Below are 23,188 nucleotides of genomic sequence, written 5' to 3'. Positions count from 1 at the left end.
GTAACTAGTTATTGTTTGCTGTGTCATATCTTTCAAGTGCATAATCTGAATAATGGAGGACATACACCGTTCGACTAGTGCTGTATTATATAGCTGAGAGCCTGTCTCAGACGATGGCAAGCGGGAAGTTATGACGCTGTGATTCGGTTTGTAAAAGTGTTGCAAGACAGATGCATTATCAATGCACTAACGGAAGCAGGCAGTTCTGTTCCTCGGCGTTCCAGATTGATAGGAGCGGTTATTGTCGAGCGATTTTTGGAGCTGACAAACAAAATGACATTTGTTGATACTGAAGTACTCTACCATGAAGATGAAGCAGAAGGTGATACAGTGGAAGATATCCCGACTAGTGAATCACAAAATGGTCATAACACTTTGGAAATATCCACGTCACTGGGAATATGTGCTTCATCTGTTCCCAATGAGTATTACGAACTGGTTACTAAACGATTGAACTATGTCGCTATACCCCTTAAAATAAAAGTAAAGGCGGTAGCGCTAGCCAGGAATCAGCCAAATTGGAACTTATAAACACTGCAAGAGAATGGAGCAACAACAGCCCTGAAAAGGAAGAAGGACTTGAAACTGTGGGAAAGTGATATCGTTAAAGGAGAGTCAAGATACAACAAATACCGGGCGATAAATAAGTGGACATACGACCGATTTGTCGAATCTCGCTGTCGTAACGAGAATGTAACAACGAGAATACTTCAGGAGTGGGCTGCAGGTGCAGCGCTTCAATATACGGCAAACAAGGATTTTACGTTTGCTACATCATTATCTTGGGCAAGAAATTTCAAATCGGAGTATAAAATTTGTTAACGGCATGTCACTATATACGTCTCTCATAAGGAGGTAGGTACGAAATATAGAATTTATACAGAAAGTGGCAGCTCTTTTCAGCACGCAAACGGTGTCACTTATGACCGCTTTTAATCGTGATTACGTGATCAACACCGATCAAACAGGATGCGAGTATCGGGTGAACACTCTATGCACGTTATCGCATAAGGGAGAAAAACGAACCCTTGTCGCAGTTGGTAGTAAAATTAACCCAACACATTCGTACACGGCGCAATATGCCAGCACAGCCTCTGGAAAAGTGTTGCCTAAGGTTTTCCTGTGTTTACAAGGAACGAATGTTACATTTGGTCCTCGGGTTATAGAAGAGGTCAATCGTTTAACCGACTTGTTGAAAAATGTTTACATTACCTGCTCCAAATCCAGGAAACTGACAAATGCGATTTACAGAACATTTCTTGAAAATGTTTTAAAACTATACGTTTCTGATAACAAGTTTTGTCTAATGTTGGATTCCTGGAGTGGACAAATTAATACTACAATATATGACACAATGTTTATAGATGGCGAGGGTCAGGCGACGTGCACAGTAAAAGTAATACCTCCAAACTGCACACCTGTGTGCCAGCCGTCTGATGTTTATTTCTATCACCAAGTTAAAAACTTTATTTCCAGGCTTCAGAGTTGCAGTGTGCTTCTGGAAACCCAGCAGGAATTGCACAACAGCACGGATGCAATAACTATTCACAGCATAATTCGTAACCAACTTTCAGCACTGATTTTTCAGGCAATGATATCGTAAGCGTGGTACACATCAAAATTAATTCCTGAAAAAGATGTATTTTTAAATGTAAACCAAGTTTGTTTTCCGCCGATTCTTTGGAAGGAACAGTGTAGCTGTCGAAAGATTGCATTCATTAGATGTTCTTGGTGCCGTGAGTATATTTGTTTCAAATTTTTATTTGACAAGTACCATCCATCTAGCTGTTCGAAGAAAAGTGAGGACAGGTAACAGTGACTGGAAGAGCCATCATAAAGTGACCTGGAGTAACATTGTAGTTGTTTACTATCCCAAGAGGTTTGAGAACTTTAGTTGCCTACCTTACCATTATCATTCCTTATTGATTTACTTACGTTATTAACCCTCCTACCCTATCAATTGAGATATGGAAAAACACAAACGTAAAGAAGAACATCCGATAGGTATCTTTGAGGTTCAAAACCGGATTCTCCGATTTCGAGCCAGTTACCTTGGGCGGTGCGCTATCGCTGCTGTCACCCAAAAGCGTTTACCATGTGGGTACAGACGCGACAGTTGTAAAAGTTTCTTACCTCAATTTCTGGAAAAGTAAGCATTTTTGGACGCCATACCTGATGATGAAAAATGCTCTATTTACAATTATCTATCGATCCTGCCAATTTTGAGTTGATTGCTCGTCATAACCCTTAGGGGTGATTTTCTCAAAAAGGCGGGGGTGTTGACCCAAAATATCTCAGATTCCTTCGTTTTAGGTTGTACACAAGCGACCTGCCAAATTTGAGCCGAATTGGTTCGCCGTGTCTCAGGCCTTCCCCTTGTAAGTGGTCCTATGTCCTCAGCGCGATTACTTGATGTAATGTTATAAGTCCTCAAATAATTATGCAGTACACAGTCTATCTTCATACCCCAGCTTACAGTCAAAGGGATTTTTGAAAACATGAAACCTGTAACTCAATATACCAAATGCCCATTCCACCGTTTGATGTGCACAAGATAGCCTGTAGTTAACAACTTTACTTTTCTCATTAACAGTGACTTCATATTTACAGAGTTCAGTCAGTTCTTTTAATAACAGAAACACTTCATCACCTACAAAAACATAAGGAGTTCTATTCTATTGTCCAGGATATGTTGAGTCCCATCAGTCAGCTTTTCTCCTAATGCTGAATTTGAAAAAAATGTTTGCATCACTAAATCTGTGTATAATGGAACCATTAAGACTACAGAGTAATGCTGTTTATAACCGAAATACAAGAAACTGAAGGATTTCTCAGTGTGACATGTTTCCCATTAACAGCTCCAGGACAACGGTAAAACTGCCACTTCCTATACAACTCGGGGTGCTGTGCTGTGTGACTGCTATGCGATGAACCACAGAGGTTCTACTGGTCTACCGTGCCTCTGCTCTGCCTCCGCTGTGGGCAATGCCTTAGCAGTTTAGATTGGCCTGACACGGATTTAACATTTTTATAAGATATTCCACTACATCAATGGGTTGCACCATTTTGTTTTGGCTCGTATAGCAGCGTGCTATGGTACAGTGGCACAGGGATTTCAATGTGTATATTTCTACCACCCTACTATCCCAATAGACAGATAAAAAAATTTTTAACGCTGAAAGGAATATTTCTTCATATGTCTGAACTCAAGTTCTGCTAATGCATTAGATTTTCTCTCTAGTGCCCCTAATCAACTAAAACACTGATATTTGGAAAGGTTCCTTCATTCAAAAGCCTCACCCTCATGTTAATTCATCATCATCTTGTGAAAATTCTACAACTGTCAGTCACCTTCTTGTAGTCCTCTGGCATTCATCACTTCCCAACTCCAGCTCCATCTAGATCATCCAAAGTTTCTTCGTTCCAAAGTTTCTTCTTTTCGCTAGAATCCAATACCACACTTTCTTAGGCCAACTTTTCTACACATCAATAGTATTTTAGACATTTCACCTCTATGTTACCTATTATTGATCTATCAACACCTAAGTCTCAGTTATTTGGTATACACAACTTCCCCACCAAAAGTCCATCTCTACTGGAAGCAACTCGTTTCTCTGATGTTTGTTTATTATCCACACATAGCAACATTTTAAACAAGTGAATGATACATCACCTGTTTGGTTCTTTTTGTTTTTCCAAAGGACTCAGTTCAGTTGTCATATGGTCCTCCTGCCCTGCCATATTTTATTGTTTATGTCATCTTCACTTTTTTGTTTGAGGATATCATAACCCCCAGATACTTAAAAGATGTACATCTGATGGTATTACAATCTGGTCGTCAGTGAAGAGAAGTGTGTACGAGGTTTTATTCCCACGGGATCTCCCAAGTGTTCCTCCAGACTTCATCTGCTTCCTCCGCATAGACTTTTAAATAGCGTTGATGCTGTTGCACATCCTTGGCACAGCCCATTTGTAACAGGAAACTCGGCTGACACTGAATTTCTTACACTGACTGCACTCACACAGTCCATATAAAACTGTTTAGCTGCTTTGATGTAAATGCCACTATTCTTCATATTGTTAACAGATTGTTTTGTGGTACTCTATCACAGGCCTTCTGCAAATCCAGAAAGACTAAATGGGTCTTCTATGAGTCTGGCAATTCCTCTCTATTAAAGTCCATAATGTGAATATTCCATCAACTCATGTGCACCCTAGTCTAAAATCCTTCTGTACTTCAGATATTATAACCTCCATCTCTATTTTTTCTTCTAAGATTCTCCGTACAAATGTGCTAGTGATGACATCACACTTACGTCCCAGTAGTTTCCACAGTGCTGCCTATTCCTTTTCCTACAGATTGAAGTGATAACAGTCTTTCTCCATTCCTTGCGTACCTGCTCCCCTTTCAAACACTTACTATACAATTGGGCCAACAGGAGCTGCCTCTGTTAAATCTATGTTTACTCCATCTGGATACGGTTATTCCCTATTTTTCACATGCTTCGGCTTTACTTAAATGTTCACCTTCTTCCATAAAAATTTAACATTCCTTGTATAATTTCTTTTCTCTTCTCGATAAGCAGGGCTTTGTAATACTTTACCCTCTCCTCCAGGCTTATTAGTGTAATCCCAGCTCTATCTTTGGTCTCAACTCTCATCATCTACTGTATCTTTCATGCTCTGCTTGCTTTAGTACCACCAAAGTTTTCTTCTGTATTCTCTCTGACATTCAGCCAAGTCTAATTTTTTTGCTTCAGTAATGGCCCTTTGTGCTTCTTTCAGTTTAGTTCCATACATTTTAAGGTCTTCATCAAGTCAAGTGCTCAGCCGTTTATTATAGGCCTCCTTTTTCATCTTCACAATTTCTCTACTTCCTCATGCCACTATGAATTCTTCCCCTTTTTTTCAATTTTTTTTCTCCCCCATAGCTTCAAAGGTCACCTAATGTGTCACTTCTGTAACAGACTGATACATATTCCCTACAGTATCATCCTCCGTATGTTATGTCTTTGCTGCCAGTCTAAGTTGATAGAGGAAGTGTGTTGAATTCTCCTGCAAATTTAACAGATTATAGTGGATCTTTGAAGACTTTTTATACTTGCCATCTCTTCACCTACAATTTCTTTTAGCCTAAAGGAAAGTAAATTACCAGGTCTGAGCCAGATTTGGGGCCCTGTAAAACTCATGTGTCCTTCATAAATCACATGGTCAATTACTGAAGTTAACTTCTGAGTCACTTGTTCCTGTGCATAGTGACGCCAGCAAATGAGATAATGAAAGATAGTTTAGATATAAGTCAATACATCAAGTTAATTCAAAGTAGCAGCTACCTCTCAGGTACACCCTTTACAAATTTTCAATTTGGTGTACTAAGGAAGTACCTGGTAACTTAAATATTGCTTACATACTCAAAAAATGTGACTGTATTATAAGTGACAATTATTTGGACATATCACTTCCATTCATAACGGGTACATTTCTTGCTAGAATCTTACGAAGTTGTGTTCAGGTTGTCTCGGAGTGTTCTTACTGAGTCAAATGGCAGTGTACAAAGATCCACTGGCTCTACTGGCAGTGCAGAACAAATTTAATAAAAATGTAGAGAATATCAACAATATCTGTTCTTACTTTCTATAATGAAATATTCTTTCTGGAAACAATCTCACTGGCTGTGGCTAAGCCATACCTTCACAATACCCTTTCTCCCAGGAATGCTCATCCAGGAAGTTTAGCAGGAGAAATTCTGTGGCTTTTGGAAGGTAGGATATAAGGTACCTGCAGCACTAAAGCTGTGAGAATGGGTCATGCTTGACTAGTTCACTCAGTGGAGCATTTGCCCACGAAAGGCAAAGGACCCGTGTTTGAGTCCTCGTTTGCTGCACAGTTTTCATATGCCATGAAATTTCATTATCAGCACACACACAACCACAGAGAGAAAAATTCATTCTGAAAAAATTCATTCTTTACTAATTTCCATGATTCTAGAAGGCATGGTATCAGCAACTATTCTGTTTAACCAAATTATGCAATAAATTGCAGATAACTATCAAAATTGCAATATTAATTTCCTTTATATTTGACGACTATTTCTGAGATCAGGTGAATGAAGTTTAGCTCCATACTGCATTATACTAAAGATGTATTTAACTAAAATGAACATTCGTGAGGCTGTCATAATGTATGTTATTGCATAGCTTATCAAATGATTTGATAATGAGCTTAGACTTGAAACTAGTAATCAAGTACTAATGGAAATTAATATTTCAACTTTGACGGTTCTCTGCAATTTGTTGCATAATTTGGGAAGGCTCATTCTGGAAATCAAATCTGAGGATTAAGTCACCAACTTGCAAGTCCTAGGAAGAGTGGACATCAACAGCATTGAAACCACAATTGTTGTATATCAGCTAAGACGGTTTTGGCATGTTTGCAGTATGAGTTATATCATGATTACTTGTTACTGCTTTATAGTGAGCTACACTCTAGTTCAGAACACCTGGAGTTCCTATGTCTCAAAGATTAATGCAAACAAGTAGTGAAGATGATCAACAACAGTCCAGATACAGGGGAAGAAAATATTCTCAATCAAGTTACCAAATTATCCATAGAGCTGATGGTATTTTTGAAAGAAAAAATTTCACTCATTAAGAAGACAAATGATACAGAGTCATTCATTAACGTATAATGTTCCATGAATTCCAACATTAATGATAGCCTTTAACAATGTGGACCAAGCCACCCTACACATCAGTTCGCAGAAGCAGCCATTTCGAGCTACTTTTGTAACATTCATAACAACCAACTACAACTAACACTAATGTAGTTACACTGATAATTAAGGGAATTATATCTAGCTAATTAACAGAAAAGTAGCTACCAGTACTCTGAAAAGAGCCACTGCATGTACTCGTAACATTTCTCACCTGCTGACTTTATCTAATGCTTCCAATTAAGTGTATATTTAACTTAACAGAGAACACTGTCCGCCACCTACCAACTGGTACAGTAAAGTCTGTTAAATGAAAAGATTTGTGTAAACCAAATTTCACATTAATGAGTCAAAATGTTCTGATAAATTAGAGATGGACTGATCAACAAAAATCTTCTTTTAGTTTACTTCTGAATATTTGGGGATTTCTGATTTCATGCCTGCTAGCAACCTGCTAAAAGACTTTTGCAGCAGAATATAAAAATCCATTCTGAAACCTAAACATCGACACATAGTCAATATGGAAATTAGTGTTGTGGTTATGACTTTCAGAATTTATTCTAAATCCACTGTTTACACTAAAAATAGGATGCATCTGTATCTCCTCTCGAACCACTGAATTTTTTTCAACCAAATTTGGCACACATACTGCCTGCCTCACAAGAATCAGCATTATGGGGGTTAGAACCTCATAGCTCTCATAGTAGCAGAAATATGAGCAATAAAAGGCTTCTCAGCCCCTGCCGCGTGGGCCACCCTGCACACCAGAAATGTATTGTGGGGATAGAATCAGCTTATTTTATCGGCCACCAACACTGATGCATTTCCATGAAGGCATTCATAATTCCTTAACAAGTGGCACTGACCATGGCTGGATTTATATGTGTCTATGTCTCTGTCCAGCATCTCCTAAACAATGGATCAATTTCAACCAAATTTGGTACTACTTGCTATCTGGTAATCAGCACTGTGTGGGTTAGAACTCCTACCTCCCATAGGAGTAGAGATACGGGCAAACAGACTTTTTTTTCTCTTTTTTTTTCACCCCGTGCTGTGCACGATGGGTTGTGTGGGTAGTGTCGGCATGCTTTGCAGGGGCTATACTTGTGGATGGGCACAGCTGAGCAAAGAGAGGGGGAGGGAGGGATAGTGAGAGAGGGGGGAAGATAGGGTGGACAGAGAAAGAAAGGAGGATGAGGAGATGAACAGAGAGGTGGGGCAAGATGATGGGCAGAGAGAGGGGGAGGAGAAGATGGACAAAGAGAATGTGGAAGAGGTTTGAAATGGACAGAGAGAGGGGGCAGAGGACATGGACAAAAAGAGGAGTGAGAAAGGGACAGACAAAGAGAGTGTGGAGGAGGATGAGGTGGAAAGAAAATGTGGGAGGAACAGATGGGCAGAGAGGAGGGAGGAGGTTATGGACAGAGAGAGATGGTAGGAGGCATGTTGTGTGGGCAGTAGCTGTATGCATTGCAGGGGCTACATATGCAGATGGGTACAGCTGAAAAAAGGGAGGGGGAGAGATTAATAGTGAGAGGGAGGAGGAGTATGAGGTGGACAGAAAGGGGGGGGGAGGAGAATATGAACAGAGAGAGAGCACAGGAGGAGATAGATAGAGAGCACAGGAGGAGATAGACAGAGGAAGCTGTGGAGTAGGATGTGATGGGCAAAGAGAGGGGGTGGAAAAGATGGATAGGAAGAGGGGCAAGGAGGGATGGACAGGGAGAGGGGGTGGAAAAGATGGATAGGAAGAGGGGCAAGGAGGGATGGACAGGGAGAGGGGGAGGAGGAGATGTACAGGGTGAGGGGGAGGAGGAGATGTACAGATAGAGGGGGAGATAGCAATTGTCAGAGAGAGAGAGAGAGACAGAGAGGAGAGAGGCAGGCAGAGATGGTCAGAAGGAGGGGGAGGAAGGGGAGATGCAGGAGGCAGTTTGAAGGTAGTGGGCAGGTGGGAAAGGAAGAGATGAACAGAGAGATGGGCGAGGAGGGGACTGATGGAGAAAGGGGGAGCAGGAGACGTACAGAGAGAGGGAGAGATGGTCAGAAAGAGGAGGAGAGGGCAGAGAGAGGGGGTGGTGGGCAAAGAGAGGGTGGGGGAGAAGATGAGAGACAGAGCAATGGGAAAGGGGGAGATGGAGAGACAGAGGTTGGAGGATGAGGTGGAAAGAGAGATGGGAGAGGAAGAAGTCAACACAGATGAGGAAATGGCTAGATATTAACTATAAATATGTTAGGGAGTACATGTATTGACACATATGGTCTGTGGAAAGGCTTCTTCAAGATGTCTGGTAATCAGCTTCATGGCACTTTTGTACCACCAGTTGCATTGTCCCAGAATATCATGCCATAGGACAGCATGGAATGAAAGTATGCTATCAATCCTGTGTGCAGGTCAAATAAGAAGCTACGTCAAACTCTAACATGGCCTTCCCCTATCAGTCTCCCTGCAAGTTTCACACTCAAATCAAACTTTCTAGCCATCAGAACAGGCACATAAGATGTAACAGGCAACAAAGACTGTCAATAGCATATTTATTTCTCCCAATCTTGAAACTTTACAACTGTTATTTTAGGTTCTTTTTCTTCAGGTATTTGGCACAAGAATGACATCCATTTTCACTGGAACTGACTGACTGTATCACAGAACTCTGTATTTGCTGTAACAGTGTTTGCATGTCATAGTGACGCTGCTGTACTGCTACCGCCTTTAACATTTGCAAACATCAGCTGAGAAAGATGAGGAATGCCAGTGACAGAAAGAATCAGTTTTTATGGCGAAATTCAAAAAGGATCAGAATCAAAACTTAATTTTCACAAACTAAAAAGGGTTGAACCACAACTCTAGCACTCTTGGATAGAGAAAGGTTTAAAATTTAATGTTCAAATTGTTATGCATTCAATGTAAGTATGATCAGTTACACAACAAACATCTAAATGGCAGCTCATCGGCCGGCCGAAGTGGCCGTGCGGTTAAAGGCGCTGCAGTCTGGAACCGCGTGACCGCTACGGTCGCAGGTTCGAATCCTGCCTCAGGCATGGATGTTTGTGATGTCCTTAGGTTAGTTAGGTTTAACTAGTTCTAAGTTCTAGGGGACTAATGACCTCAGCAGTTGAGTCCCATAGTGCTCAGAGCCATTTGAACCATTTGGCAGCTCATCTTTTGCCTCTCAAGAATCTGCTGGTCTCTAACTAAGAGATTCCTTTGACAGTATTTTCAATAAAAATGAATGAACAATATACTTTATTTACAGAAACAACACAGCAGGTGTTAACTACAAGTGAATCCCTTTCGTGTTGATTAACTACCACATGATTTTAAGTCGAAATCTAATATTATGTCAATTGAATGTACTTTAAAGGTGAAATGTGGATAACCCAAAAAAATAATTGTTCAAAAAAATTATCCTCTTCCATGTCCACTGCAGTGCAAAAGTTCTACCTTTTAGTGTGGTAGTCATGATGCAATGCTTGCAATAACAGCAGACTGTGTGACTTCTGATACAGATTATGTTTCAGAACTCACCGTACCATTGGCTAAGATTTTAAGGTCATTGCTTGCTCATGTTGGGGATTTCCTAGGGTTCCTTTGGTAAGTTGTACAGATATGCTCAACATTTTCACCGACTTTGCTTGGTTGACCTGTGCTTTCTTGTTTGCAGGTGCAACCCTCTACAATGAATTTTCAATGATTTGCATATGAAAAGGCTTTTTGTGGAACTGTTGGCAAAATGCACATCATACATCAACAATGGAATCTAAGTTGGCTAAATGCAGCACACATAATGATTGTTCCTGTGGTATTGCCAATTTCCTACCAACAAGCAACAGCACAACTGTGACTTGGGAATCGAACTTCTATGTGGACTGCTCAACACTTTCAACTTTCCTCTGACTATGAGTACTGGGGTTATTTTTTTGTCTTTTGTTGTTTCTGAAAGGTAAATTCTTAAAATCTGTGGTTTCATTTGGATGAACTTGTGTTATGATGCTCAGCATGAATTGACGGTACACTGGAAACTCACAATCGTGGCCCAGAAAATGGATAAGGTGCCTTTGAGAACAACAGATTGATAATAATAGAAACTTCATATTAAAACCTCAGGCTTTTTATATTTCGAGCAAAAAATTGGACAAAATATTCAAAAATGGCTTGTAGTAGTGAAGACAATTTGGAATTGTATAGAAGATTGAAAAATAAATAAATGAATTCACAATTCACCTGAGTGATCAAGCAGAGGAAACAACAAAATGAGCAAACACATTACAGTGAGAGTGCAAATGTTGCCTTGGCATGTGCTGCAGCTGCAGATGTGACCTCGGAATGGTGTAGTGCCACAAGTTGTAGGCCACTGTTATACAAAAACTCACGGCTAGCTATGTCCCAGGGAGACCAATAACTACTTCTAATATATGAAACAAATGAATGAAGACGAAGCTGCAGCTCTGGATGCTTAAATAAATTCTTTCTGTGTATGTAATCAAAATTCCTTCACAAACATGTTACTTTTACACAGCAACACAACACAGGTCACTCAAGAGGGTAAAGGCTTAGGACCATTGATGTGTATTCTATGGAAGCAAGCTGAGCACTGCTTAGCCAGCATACATTGGAGACATTGGCGAAAGTAATGTAAATATTAAAGTTTAAAAGCATTCTCTTCTTGGGCTGATAAATGCAAAACTATACAATAGTTTTGGATCAGCACTACAGATTTTCATGGTTCTCAGCGACTTCATAAGTTCGCACTCACTATGAGCTACGATTCAGACAAGGACTGATATTCTCTGAATATTCTGTGCATGCGGCACCTGGAGCTCTGTGATGCATGGCTCTGCCTACCCTGTTACCCCCACTCACCAGATCCCACAGTGAATCAACTGTGGATCTTCTTGATAGGAAATACAAAGAAAGTCATAATTTTTTTCTGGTGCTAAGTAAAACATATCAAGGGCTCAGATGGAAACCCAGTTCTAAGCAAAGAAGGGAAAGCAGAAAGGTGGAAGGAGTATATAGAGGGACTATCAAGGGTGATGTTCTTGAGGACAATATTATGGAAATGAAAGAGGATGTAGATGAAGATGAAATGGGAGATATGATACTGTGTGAAGAATTTAATAGAGCACTGAAAGACCTAAGTCGAAACAAGGCCCCGGGAGTAGACAACATTCCATTAGAACTACTGACAGCCTTGGGAGAGCCACTCATGACAAAACTCTACCATCTGGTGAGCAAAATGTATGAGACGGGAGAAATACCCTCAGACTTCAAGAAGAATATAATAATTCCAATCCCAAAGAAAGCAGGCGTTAACAGATGTGAAAATAACCGAACTGTCAGTTTAATAAGTCACGGCTGCAAAATACTAACGCGAATTCTGTATAGATGAATGGAAAAACTGGTAGAAGCGGACCTCGGGGAAGATCAGTTTGGATTCCGTAGAAATATGGGAACACGTGAGGCAATACTGACCCTACGACTTATCTTAGAAGCTAGATTAAGAAAAGGCAAACAGATGTTTCTAGCATTTGTAGACTTGGAGAAAGCTTTTGACAATGTTGACTGGAATAATCTCTTTCAAATTATGAAGGTGGCAGAGGTAAAATACAAGGAGCGAAAGGCTATTTACAATTTGTACAGAAACCAGACGGCAGTTATAAGAGTCGAGGGACATGAAAGGGAAGCAGTGGTTGGGAAGGGAGTGAGACAGGGTTGTAGCCTCTCCTCGATGTTATTCAATCTGTATATTGAGCATGCAGTAAAGGAAACAAAAGAAAAATTCAGAGTAGGTATTAAAATCCATGGAGAAGAAATAAAAACTTTAAGGTTCGCCGATGACATTGTAATTCTGTCAGAGACAGCAAAGGACTTGGAAGAGCAGTTGAACGGAATGGACAGTGTCTTGAAGGGAGGGTATAAGATGAACATCAACAAAAGCAAAACGAGGATAATGGAATGTAGTCGAATTAAGTCGGCGATGCTGAGGGAATTAGATTAGGAAATGAGACACTTAAAGTAGTAAATGAGTTTTGCTATTTGGGGAGCAAAGTAACTGATGATGGTCAAAGTAGAGAGGATATAAAATGTAGACTGGCAATGGCAAGGAAAGCGTTTCTGAAGAAGAGAAATTTGTTAACATCGAGTATAGATTTAAATGTCAGGAACTCGTTTCTGAAAGTATTTGTATGGAGTGTAGCCACGTATGGAAGTGAAACATGGACGATAAATAGTTTGGACAAGAAGAGAATAGAAGCCTTTGAAATGTGGTGCTACAGAAGAATGCTGAAGATTAGATGGGTAGATCACATAACTAATGAGGAGGTATTGAATAGAATTGGGGAGAAGAGGAGTTTGTGGCGCAACTTGACAAAAAGAAGGGACCGGTTAGTAGGACATGTTCTGAGGCATCAAGGGATCACCAATTTAGTATTGGAGGGCAGTGTGGAGGGTAAAAATCGTAGAGGGAGACCAAGAGATGAATACACTAAACAGATTCAGAAGGATGTAGGCTGCAGTACGTATTGGGAGATGAAGAAGCTTGCACAGGATAGAGTAGCATGGAGAGCTGCATCAAACCAGTCTCAGGACTGAAGACCACAACAACAACAACAACAACAACAACAAGTAAAACATACTCATGGGTAAGGGAAACAAGTAATTACACATTAAGTATATAGTTCTGCATTATATCAATACCATAAATAGCCTTTATAGATTATAATAACCATCACACAGGTACGCTGCCATTGGTGGGAATGTAAGCAACCTAGCCCATAGTATATCATACTGCTGAATGGCAAAATCATGGTAACACTAGCCAGGTTGAATGTGGGTCTCTGTGGCACAACTTTTCTGCTCACAGTTTCCAAGAGGAGGGGAACATAATACAACTGGGTAGACCTACAAGTGAATCATGCATCACAACTAGAAATCTTCCACACCGGATTTCAATATGTGACTTTACAGCACCAAGAAGTGGCTGTCAGGACACCCTGATAAGCAAAATTTAAATAAAATCAATTATGCTGAACTCATACATATTGTCAGTCAATAAGATGAAAAGCTGAAACTTCATTTAGAACATACATGTCAAAAAAGACTCGACTGCTTCTCTTTGAAACACATTTATGGATAAAATAAGAAAGCAGAAAAATGAACCTAATTTTGTCTCAGTTATTCTGGATGAAGCAACAGATACATGCAATTTCTCACAGGTCTCCTCAGTACTTCATTATGTCACAGCTATTCAGCTATTGGCCAAGCCCATGAAACATTTCTAAAATTCGTCAAAAAGCTCAGAGTTATGATGGTGCAGCAATTGGCTGGTCATCTGAAAGGATTGTAATTGATAATGGTAAACATGTTTTCTACTGTAATTTTCATTCACTGTATCACTCACTGACTGAATTCATTGCTACTGCAAGCTACATCAAAGATCAAAGAATGCAGGATTCATTTCCTCACTTTCAATGTTCTTCCAGTTTTCATCCCAAGTCCACAAAAAGAACCTGGGTTCTAGATGAGGAAGTTAAGAAACAAGTGCCTAAAGGTTCTGCCATGCAGTGGAGTTCTGCATCCCATTTAGTGAAAACTTATATCAAAGGCAACTAGTTTCACTTTTAAAAAATATAATAGATCTAGATAAGTGGGATGAAGAGGCCTATACTGCTGCTTGTGGATCTGAAATCATGAGGCAAGATGTCTGTTTACTTTTTGTTTTACATACTTTTGCAGATTTTTCCCTCTTACTAACACCTGATTTGGTATTTTGAGCTTACTACATTGGCTAATGTGTAATAAAATTAATGAATTGGCTGAAATGTTGCATATCAAATGTGATGGATTTTAATGAATTGGGAAGGATTCAGTCATGGCCAATATATGGTTGAACCAGTTACTAAAACTGCAGTCAATTTGGAAACAAACTTTGCAAGAATCTACTGTAAAATTTCATACACAGTGATGTTGCAGTTACAATGTAGATTCAGTAGCTTGGGCTCTCTTGTTATTTTTGCAACTTTTAAATGTACAGAATTTTGACCAATAAATAGACAATATTACCCTGAACATGCATTACAATCACTAAAATATTGCTATCAATCAGTTTTAGTTTTTTGTTGTTTAAGATCATGGCTAGTGATTGCCTAAATTTCCTGAGAGATGTGTCATATAAGTGTCGGTGATTTGTTGAAGTTTATTATGAAACTGGCCCCAGACAGCATACTGTGATATTGTGAGACTATTATACTTATTCTAATTATCCCTCCATCCGGTGCCTCAGTTGAGAGAAATTTTCAGCAATCAAAAGGATAAAAACTATGTCTATAGCTCACACAATCAAGAACAGCCTACAAACCTTGATCTATTATTAACTGAAAAGGACAACCCACACCAGCTGAGGTCTGAGTTTTACAATCAGTTGATCAACGAATTTGCAAAAAATGTAATTCATATTTAAAAATGACAGTTTTATTGTATTGTAACTGCTTACATTTACAAAACGTTCAGTACATGTGACAGCTTATGACACAGCCAAAAGTATTTCCTAAGTTGTCTCCTAACAGCCTATTTCACCTGTCTACATGTGTTTGAATTATACTACTGGACACATTCATGGGCCTGCTAAGGAAAATGACTTTGTGAAATCGATCAAATTAACTGGATCCCTACCTCTCAAATCAGAAGTAACAATTCTTACCACTCAGTTCAGGCAGGGACCACCTTACAAATGAGAAACAAAAATTGTACATAATACAAAACAATAATCTAATATAATGTAATTGGATAGATAAAAAAATATACTCACCATATGGCGGCAAGAGAAAACACATATGAAAAAAAGTTTTTCTTATGCAAGCTTTTGGAGCCAGTGGGTACTGGCAGAAGGGTTGAAGGGGAAGGAAGAGGGACGAAGGAAAATGACTGGAAATGTTTAGGAAAAGGGGTAGAGTTCAGGAAAGTCACACAGAATCCTGGAGCAAAGGAGACTTACCAAATGGGATGTACAGGAAAGACTGATTATTGGGGACTGCACCGGATGAGATTTGGAAACCTTAAAGGTGGAAGACAGAGTAAAATACAAAACTGAGATTACTGCTAAAAACATCATGCACAAGTTAATAAGAGAGCATTGTATGTAACAGAGGTGGGAGGGGGAATGGCAAAAACTAGACAGGTCAGAAAATGAAAGATGTAGAAAACTAAAATAGAGTGAAGAAAGGAGTAGTTACTGTGAAGAAATACTGAGACAGAAGAAATTAATGTAAACTAAGATCAGGTCGGTAGCAAGGACCAAGGACATGTTGTAGCACTAGTTCCTACATGTGGGGTTCTGAGAAATCAGTGTCTGGAGGAAGAAACCAGAAGGCACATGTAGTGAAACAGGCACTGAGGTCTTGATGTCACATTGTAGAGAATGCTTTGCAACAGGATATTATGTGTTGCCAGCACACACCCTCTGCCTATGCCTATTCAGCCTTACTGATAACTTTTTGGTAGTCATGCCGATGTAAAAGGTCAAACAGTGTTTACACAACAGCTGGTATATGACTTGTGTCATTTCACAGGTGGCTCTCCCTTTAATAGTAAATGTTTTGCCAGTTACAAGGCTGATATAGGTGGTGGTAGGAGGATGAATAGGGCAAGTCTTGCAGTGGGGACGGTCACAGGGGTAGGGAGATGGATGCAAAAGGAGCACAGGGTCCAACAAGGGCATCACTGAGATTGGGAGGACACTGAAAAGCTACTGTAGGTGTGGTGAGCAAAATCTCAGGCAGAATGAATCTCATTTCAGGGCATGATTTTATGAAGTCATGGCCTTTTCTGAACTCTACCCCTTTTCATAAAGCTCTCCAGTCCTTTTCATTCACCCCATTCCTTCTCCTTCAACCTTTCTACTGGAAGAAGGAGCCACAGGCTCCAAAAGCTTTGATAACTAAAACTTTTCTTTACGTGTGTGTTCTCCTGCTGCCACTCGGTGAGCAGATTTTTTTTTTATCCATCCCATTACATTATGTTAAAAATTGATTATTTTTGTTGTTAAACAGTTATCTAAGAAATATATATGCCTTTACATTAAGTTGTGTACAAGCTTTTTCACATTTTGAATGGAAAATGTTTTTACAAGCCCTTCTGGAGTTTGATTCATGATGTTACAATTTCTACACCAAACAGACACATTTACTTTGTGCATTTCAAACATGTCCTCAATTTGAACATAAACTATTTGTATGAAATTGTGGTTTCATAATATGTGTTGTATGCTGTGGTTAAGTTAAATGAGATTCAAATTACCATCACATATGTAATACAAAATTAAGTAAATAAACAGCCAACTAATAATAGAACACACTGTATTTACCAATTCCATTGAAAACTTTGTATGCTGCTAGATGAGAGAGCCACCCTCTGTCCCTCAGCCATTGTGAAAGGAATCCAAAAAAGCTTCCAGTAATCCATGCGAAGAGGTATGGCACTGCTGATAATGTCCCACTCTACATCAAAAGGAAGAGCTACAAGACATTATGAAACATCACTAGCTACAGAAAAAGCACAACAAAAAGACCTTGATATAACATTTATTGTACCTTTACTACTAACAAGAGTCAGCTTGGCTTTGTCTGTGAACTCTTCTTGAGCACTTGGTTTCCTAGTTCTGAGTCACTTGGAGTCAGAAGACCTCAGGTCTTTAGAGTTTTGTTATTAATGTCTGTTAACTTTAACAAAAAATTATGCACTGTAGCAGTTTTGTTTCATTTTAATGTTAATTAATTTCACCTAGCGAGATTTTCACAAATGGTTAGAGGAAATAAGCATGCAAAAAATGCCCCATGACCATACGTTCCCTTGCCTTCTGATGGTGTTTGCAGCATAAAGTGTATTATTAGTAAGTTCCTTTCTGTGAGTGTATTGTGCCTGAGTTCTAGTGAGTTTCAGTTTCTTATGAATAAATGCAGCACATCATGAGTCTGGAAACAGCACAATATGAATTCAGTGGGAATTTATTAGGCAAAAGTTTGGAACATGAGCTTAGAATACAAATGAAGGAATTTGGTGTGCCCATGCCCAATCTAAACATCAATTAAGAACAAAAATAGTGTAAATCCATGCAAGGGTATACACGCAATTTCAGCAGAGCACTGTACAATGCAGCTGAGTGGTTCTGTGGTTCTGAAGTGAAAAATGTATTTTTCTGTTTCAATGTCTTGTTACAGATTGTAATGATAGCACCAGTTATGAGAATGGTATCACAGACTTAAAGAATTTCTATGCAAAGGTGAAAAAATACAATTCAAATGAAAAACATGTAAAATGGTTTAAATGAAGGTTCAGTGCTCAGGAAAGTGGACATCAGTGCTATGTCATAAAACCAGGAGTGTCATGGAGTGGTTTGAGGAATCCAGTTGTGAATTCTAATTGATGTGCTGCCCCCCAACTCACCAAATCTGAACCCAATCAAAGACTTCTGGTGTGTGATTGAATGTGGCATCATAGCTCAAGGCCACCATTACCGGAATTTACGGGAATTAGGTAACTTGTATGTAGAGATGTGGTGCCAACTCCCTACAGCAGCCTACCAAGTCCTCATTGCTTCCATGCCACAACATGTTGCTGTGGTCATAATGTTCTGGTTTATCATTGTAGATACTGCCTACCTATGTAATGACATACAAAACAAAATATGTCAGTATATCGGTATATAGTGGTTAATGTAATATACTGCATTAAATTGTGTGGAAAATTTTAGTTTACCATTAGAGGCCATGATGAAACAGTAAAGTCCAGCCACCAACAAATTTATCAGGGACTAGTTGGTCTAATGTCAGAACTGGACAGAGTCTTGAAGCACCATATTGAAAAATCAGAAAACCAGGTTTTCTTAGGTCTGTCCAAAACATTACGATATACTGATAACTTTTACTTTAAGGACCATCTGACTACAACTGAATGAAACACAATTTTCATGCCATATGCGTTTCGCCTTTATTTTCTACAAGGAATCTTCAGTGGCAGGTTGCATGGACAATTTTCTACATATTACGCTCCTGCTGCATTTTTGATGTTGTTCCTCTTCTTATAAATGCCAGTTTGCGGTTTTGTTTGCCACATTTCACAGCACTAGGAACTGAACACTTGTTTTGATGCAATGTTTTGGTTTGTGTTGCTTTGGTCTGTAGATGCTAGCCATACTGCTATTGGTGCAGTATTACAACAGCTCACTGATGACACTTGGTAACCACTAACCTTATTTTCACATCAGTTCTCACCTTTGCATCAAAAATGGAGCACTTACGATCATGAACTTCTTGCTATTTATGAATCGATCAAGCACTTGCACCACCTGTTAAAAGCCAGAGTGTTCACAATTTTTACTGATCACAAGCTGCTTACCTATGCTTTTATACAGAACAACACCACATGCTCACCAAGTCAGTACAATCATTTAGAGTTCATGCCCAATTATGCAGTGACATCCTTCACATGTTAGGCACTGACAACATCATGACCGACTGTCTTGAGTTAGCAGTGTAACAGATGCTACTGATTTTGCACAACTTGCAAAGGCACAATAATCTGACCAGGAACTCCAGACTCTACTGAAACATGCATTGTTCATCCTACAGTTTAACTGGTTGATGTTCCTGCTACTGTCATGAAGGTACACTGTGACATTACTAGTAGGTGGCTTCATCCTTTTCTACCTCTCGCATTCCACAGACATGCTTTTGACGGACTGCATAACCTGTGCTACCATGGTGTTAGATCATCAACTAACCTGATTTCAAAACATTTTTATAGCCTGGGATGCAAAAGGGTTGTTACAAGTGGACTCACGTGTGCATTCAGTGTCAGTGCAGCAAGATATGACATCAGATGCAAGCACCAGTGGGAGATTTTCCAGATACAATTACACAATTTGCGCATGTGCACATTGAAGTAGTAGATCTGCTACCTCCATCAAATAGTCAGCCCCGTTTGTAAACTGCAAATGATCGCAGGCCAGAAGCAATACCAGTTGACAACATACCAACATAAATGGTAGCCTTCGTCTTTATCTCAAACTGTATTTCCAGTTTCAGTTGTCCACTGCACATCACTACTAACTGTAGCCAACATTTTGAATCAGAGCTATTTACTCAACTTAGCAAATTCTGTGGTGCTATTCTATCAGGATGACAAGCTACCACCCATCAAGCAATGACGTGATTGAATGCTGGCACCATTCTTTGAAAGCTGTACCGATGTGTCATGACACTAATTTTACAACAGCCTTAGCCATGGTCCTGATTGGTCTTCGCAACACATATAAACTGGGCTTGGATTCTTTTTCAGTGGAGTTCACGTACAGCAAAGCCTTACAAAACCCTGGCAAATTCATTGACCCAAGTGTCATGCAGCTTCCTGACCCTGACCAGACAGACTTTGTTTGTCACCTGAAAGAATACAATGTGCGCATTCACCCTCATCGAGCATCCAGATATGGCACGAGACCAACATTTGTGCATCATGATTTACAAATAGGCACACATATTCTGCTATACAAAGATGGTGTCAAAGCAGTGCTACAAAAATCTTACACAGGCCCACATGGTGTCATCAAAAGAGGAGCATGGACTTTGATCATTTTAGTGACACAGATCTACCACAGTCTCGATTGTTGGGTGAAATGAGCTTACATGTTCCCAGAAGTATCGCCAACACATTTACCACAGAGCCAGCCTCAGTCTCATTCTCAAGCACAACTGCACCTCCAAAAGCAGACCTGCTATCTGAACAAAGAACATGCTCTGGATGTTGAGTGCACTTCCCAGCAAGATTTTTGCTTGACATTCCATTTCCCGCAAGGGGGATGATGTAGCAACATAGATTTTAAATTACTGTTGGCTGGTGTGTTTAAGCGAGCTGTCAAAAGAGTTCACACTACAGCTGCCAGAGGCACTGGCTTGTCATTTTTTCTCTGTGCACACTGCAACTTTTCAAGAATGTCACATAGGATGATGATTCAATTATAGACAGTTTTGTCAAAGTCTTCTCTAGTGCTATAAGCTTTCAAGTATATAAAATGTGCAATTATAGTTGTATGGGTGGCTAATGCCTAGTTGCACTAACTGTAAGGAGACACCTGAAAAACTGATAGCTCAGTGTAACAACTGTGCTTCTGTAATGTATGGCCATGTTAGAATTAAAGAGGTGTATGAAAATGTTTACTTTATTCACTGCCACTCACACCAGTTAAATTTAATCGCTGAACATTGCGTGACAGGCAATAACCTAGTGCAGATCTTATTCAGCAACTTGGATGGAATTTCTACCTTTTTTCCCTGGCTCCTAAATGCACAGCTGTCCTTGACAAGATGCTGAAGAAATATATTCCTACCTTTCCTCAGTCCAATAGATGGAATTTCAAATCACAAGAGTGCAAACACTACATAAAAATACCAAAAGAAAATTGTTGAGTGCATGGAAAAAAATACAGATGGTGACACTAACGATTACAAGAACATGGGACCCAAGAGTTTCCTGTAAAATGAAGATTTCCTCTTCTGGTTACATTTTTTAAATAAAATCATCCTTACTGTGACATCCTGTTCCAGAACTACAGCAAGTTAATATTGATGCTGTGGGAACTATTGACTATGAACCTCATTTTGCAGCATCTGTCCTGGAGGTGGTGGTGGTAACAGTGGTGGTGGTGGTGGTGGTGGTATGCACAGGGCATTCAACAGCGAGGTCATCGGCACCCATACTCAACTAATGGGAGAACAAAAGCATCTATCAAGCATGTTAGGGTCTCATTTGACATTGACCATCACTAGGAGCAAGAAGAACAAACTGAAAAATGCGGACACCTCATGGAATCAACAAAGATGTAGGCACAAGATGTCTGTGGCTGCATCATGACTTAGATCAGTGATCAATTCATTTTTATTGATTGCTCATCAGTTGGACACCTGTTTGGACCATAGTTGTTTCTGAAACATCAAATTGTTTCATTTTTCACAGAAAGAACTAAAAGTTGCTGTTGCTTTCTTACGTTATGAACTGAATGTACTGAACAGCTGAAAGGACTTCATGAAAGCATTAGGTCCTTTGACGTTACTGAACTTTCTTTATGAAAACGACTTGGCATGAGCTTTTCCTGAAACTGTTAGATTGCTTCAGATATTAGCAACTTTTCCCATTGATGAAAGGAGAGGCAGAATGCTGCTATCTACACTAAAATGGATGATAACATTCATGCAAAATACTATGAATGATGACAGGCTTTGTGCACTTGTGATGTTTTGTCTTGAAGAAGTACCACTGAATTATCAATATTTCAATGAGATGTTCACACACCATTTTAGAGAACAGACAGGGAGATGCGATGATTTCATCTACAAACAAATGAATTAAGGTAAGCAAAACAACATTAATAGGTGGTAAGAAGCAAGTCCCCTATTGTAATTGCCTATTTAGCATACTAAACATGTAAACATGTTTATCCACCGTCAATTTTTCAACATTTAGCATAGCAAAGTGAACTAAAAAAGATGTGTGCTGGAGAAACTTTTGATGCACTGTATCTCTTAAACTGTATATTTTCATAATGTACATGTATAAATATGAAAACCAACAAATACAGTATATTAGTTATTCCATAATTTTTGGACATGCACCCAGGATATTAGTAATTCTTGTTCCGATATTTCGGCTGACAAGCTGTCAGCCATTCTCGTGGTGAGCTGCTTGCAAGATTTTTGATCACTTTACACGATACTGTGGGGGAAATGCACGTGGGTCAGAGATAACACTGTTGGTAACAAGAGTGTCAGTTATAGACAAAAATTTATCCATCCAAGATAAAAACAACAAAACACATAGTATGTCAGCTTTTGCAAACACTTAAATCAACATGATGACTGCTCTGTTTGTCCATCAGTCAATCACAGCACAGCCGGCCGGAGTGGCCGAGCGGTTCTAGGCGCTACAGTCTGGGACCGCGTGACCGCTATGGTCGCAGGTTCGAATCATGCCTCGGGCATGGATGTGTGTGATGTCCTTAGGTTAGTTAGGTTTAAGTAGTTCTAAGTTCTAGGGGACTGGTCACCTCAGCAGTTAAGTTCCATAGTGCTCAGAGCCATTTGAACCAATCACAGCACAATACTTCTGACATCATGGAACATCACTGTTTATCAAGCAAACACAATATATTACATATTTCAAGTTTAGAACTGAAAACACGAAAAATATTATGCATGTAGCAAAGTTAACATACACTACATAAAGACCTCTCCAAAATGTGTCTTTTAGTGCAATTTGTTATGATAAAGTGTTGGAAAATGTGAAATTAGCAGATAAATATGCTGCTTATTGATCTTATTTTGGTGTTGTTTAATACTTGGTTATAAAATGGAAACTATGAGCCATGTCTGGTGACGGCAGATGTTTGGTACAATTCACGAATCACAGTTATAGTGCCTTCGTGGCTGCTT

At 39.5% G+C, this 23,188-nt stretch overlaps 1 protein-coding gene across 3 annotated transcripts in view; it reads right to left on the bottom strand.

The window, feature by feature from the left end:
• The window catches only part of LOC126234321 (sialin-like), a 283,631-nt gene that overhangs the window by 35,227 nt on the left and 225,216 nt on the right, over nt 1-23,188 (bottom strand). For all 3 annotated transcript variants that reach the window (XM_049943006.1, XM_049943007.1, XM_049943008.1), the window contains one exon: nt 17,074-17,206. In XM_049943006.1, coding sequence (XP_049798963.1) covers nt 17,074-17,206 — 133 coding nt within the window. The remainder of the gene's footprint in view (nt 1-17,073; nt 17,207-23,188) is intronic.

This window comes from Schistocerca nitens, chromosome 2 (assembly GCF_023898315.1).
Source record: "Schistocerca nitens isolate TAMUIC-IGC-003100 chromosome 2, iqSchNite1.1, whole genome shotgun sequence".
NCBI lineage: Eukaryota > Metazoa > Arthropoda > Insecta > Orthoptera > Acrididae > Schistocerca > Schistocerca nitens.
The sequence above is the reverse complement of the archived record's forward strand: the minus strand, read 5'-3'. Positions and strand labels throughout refer to the sequence as shown.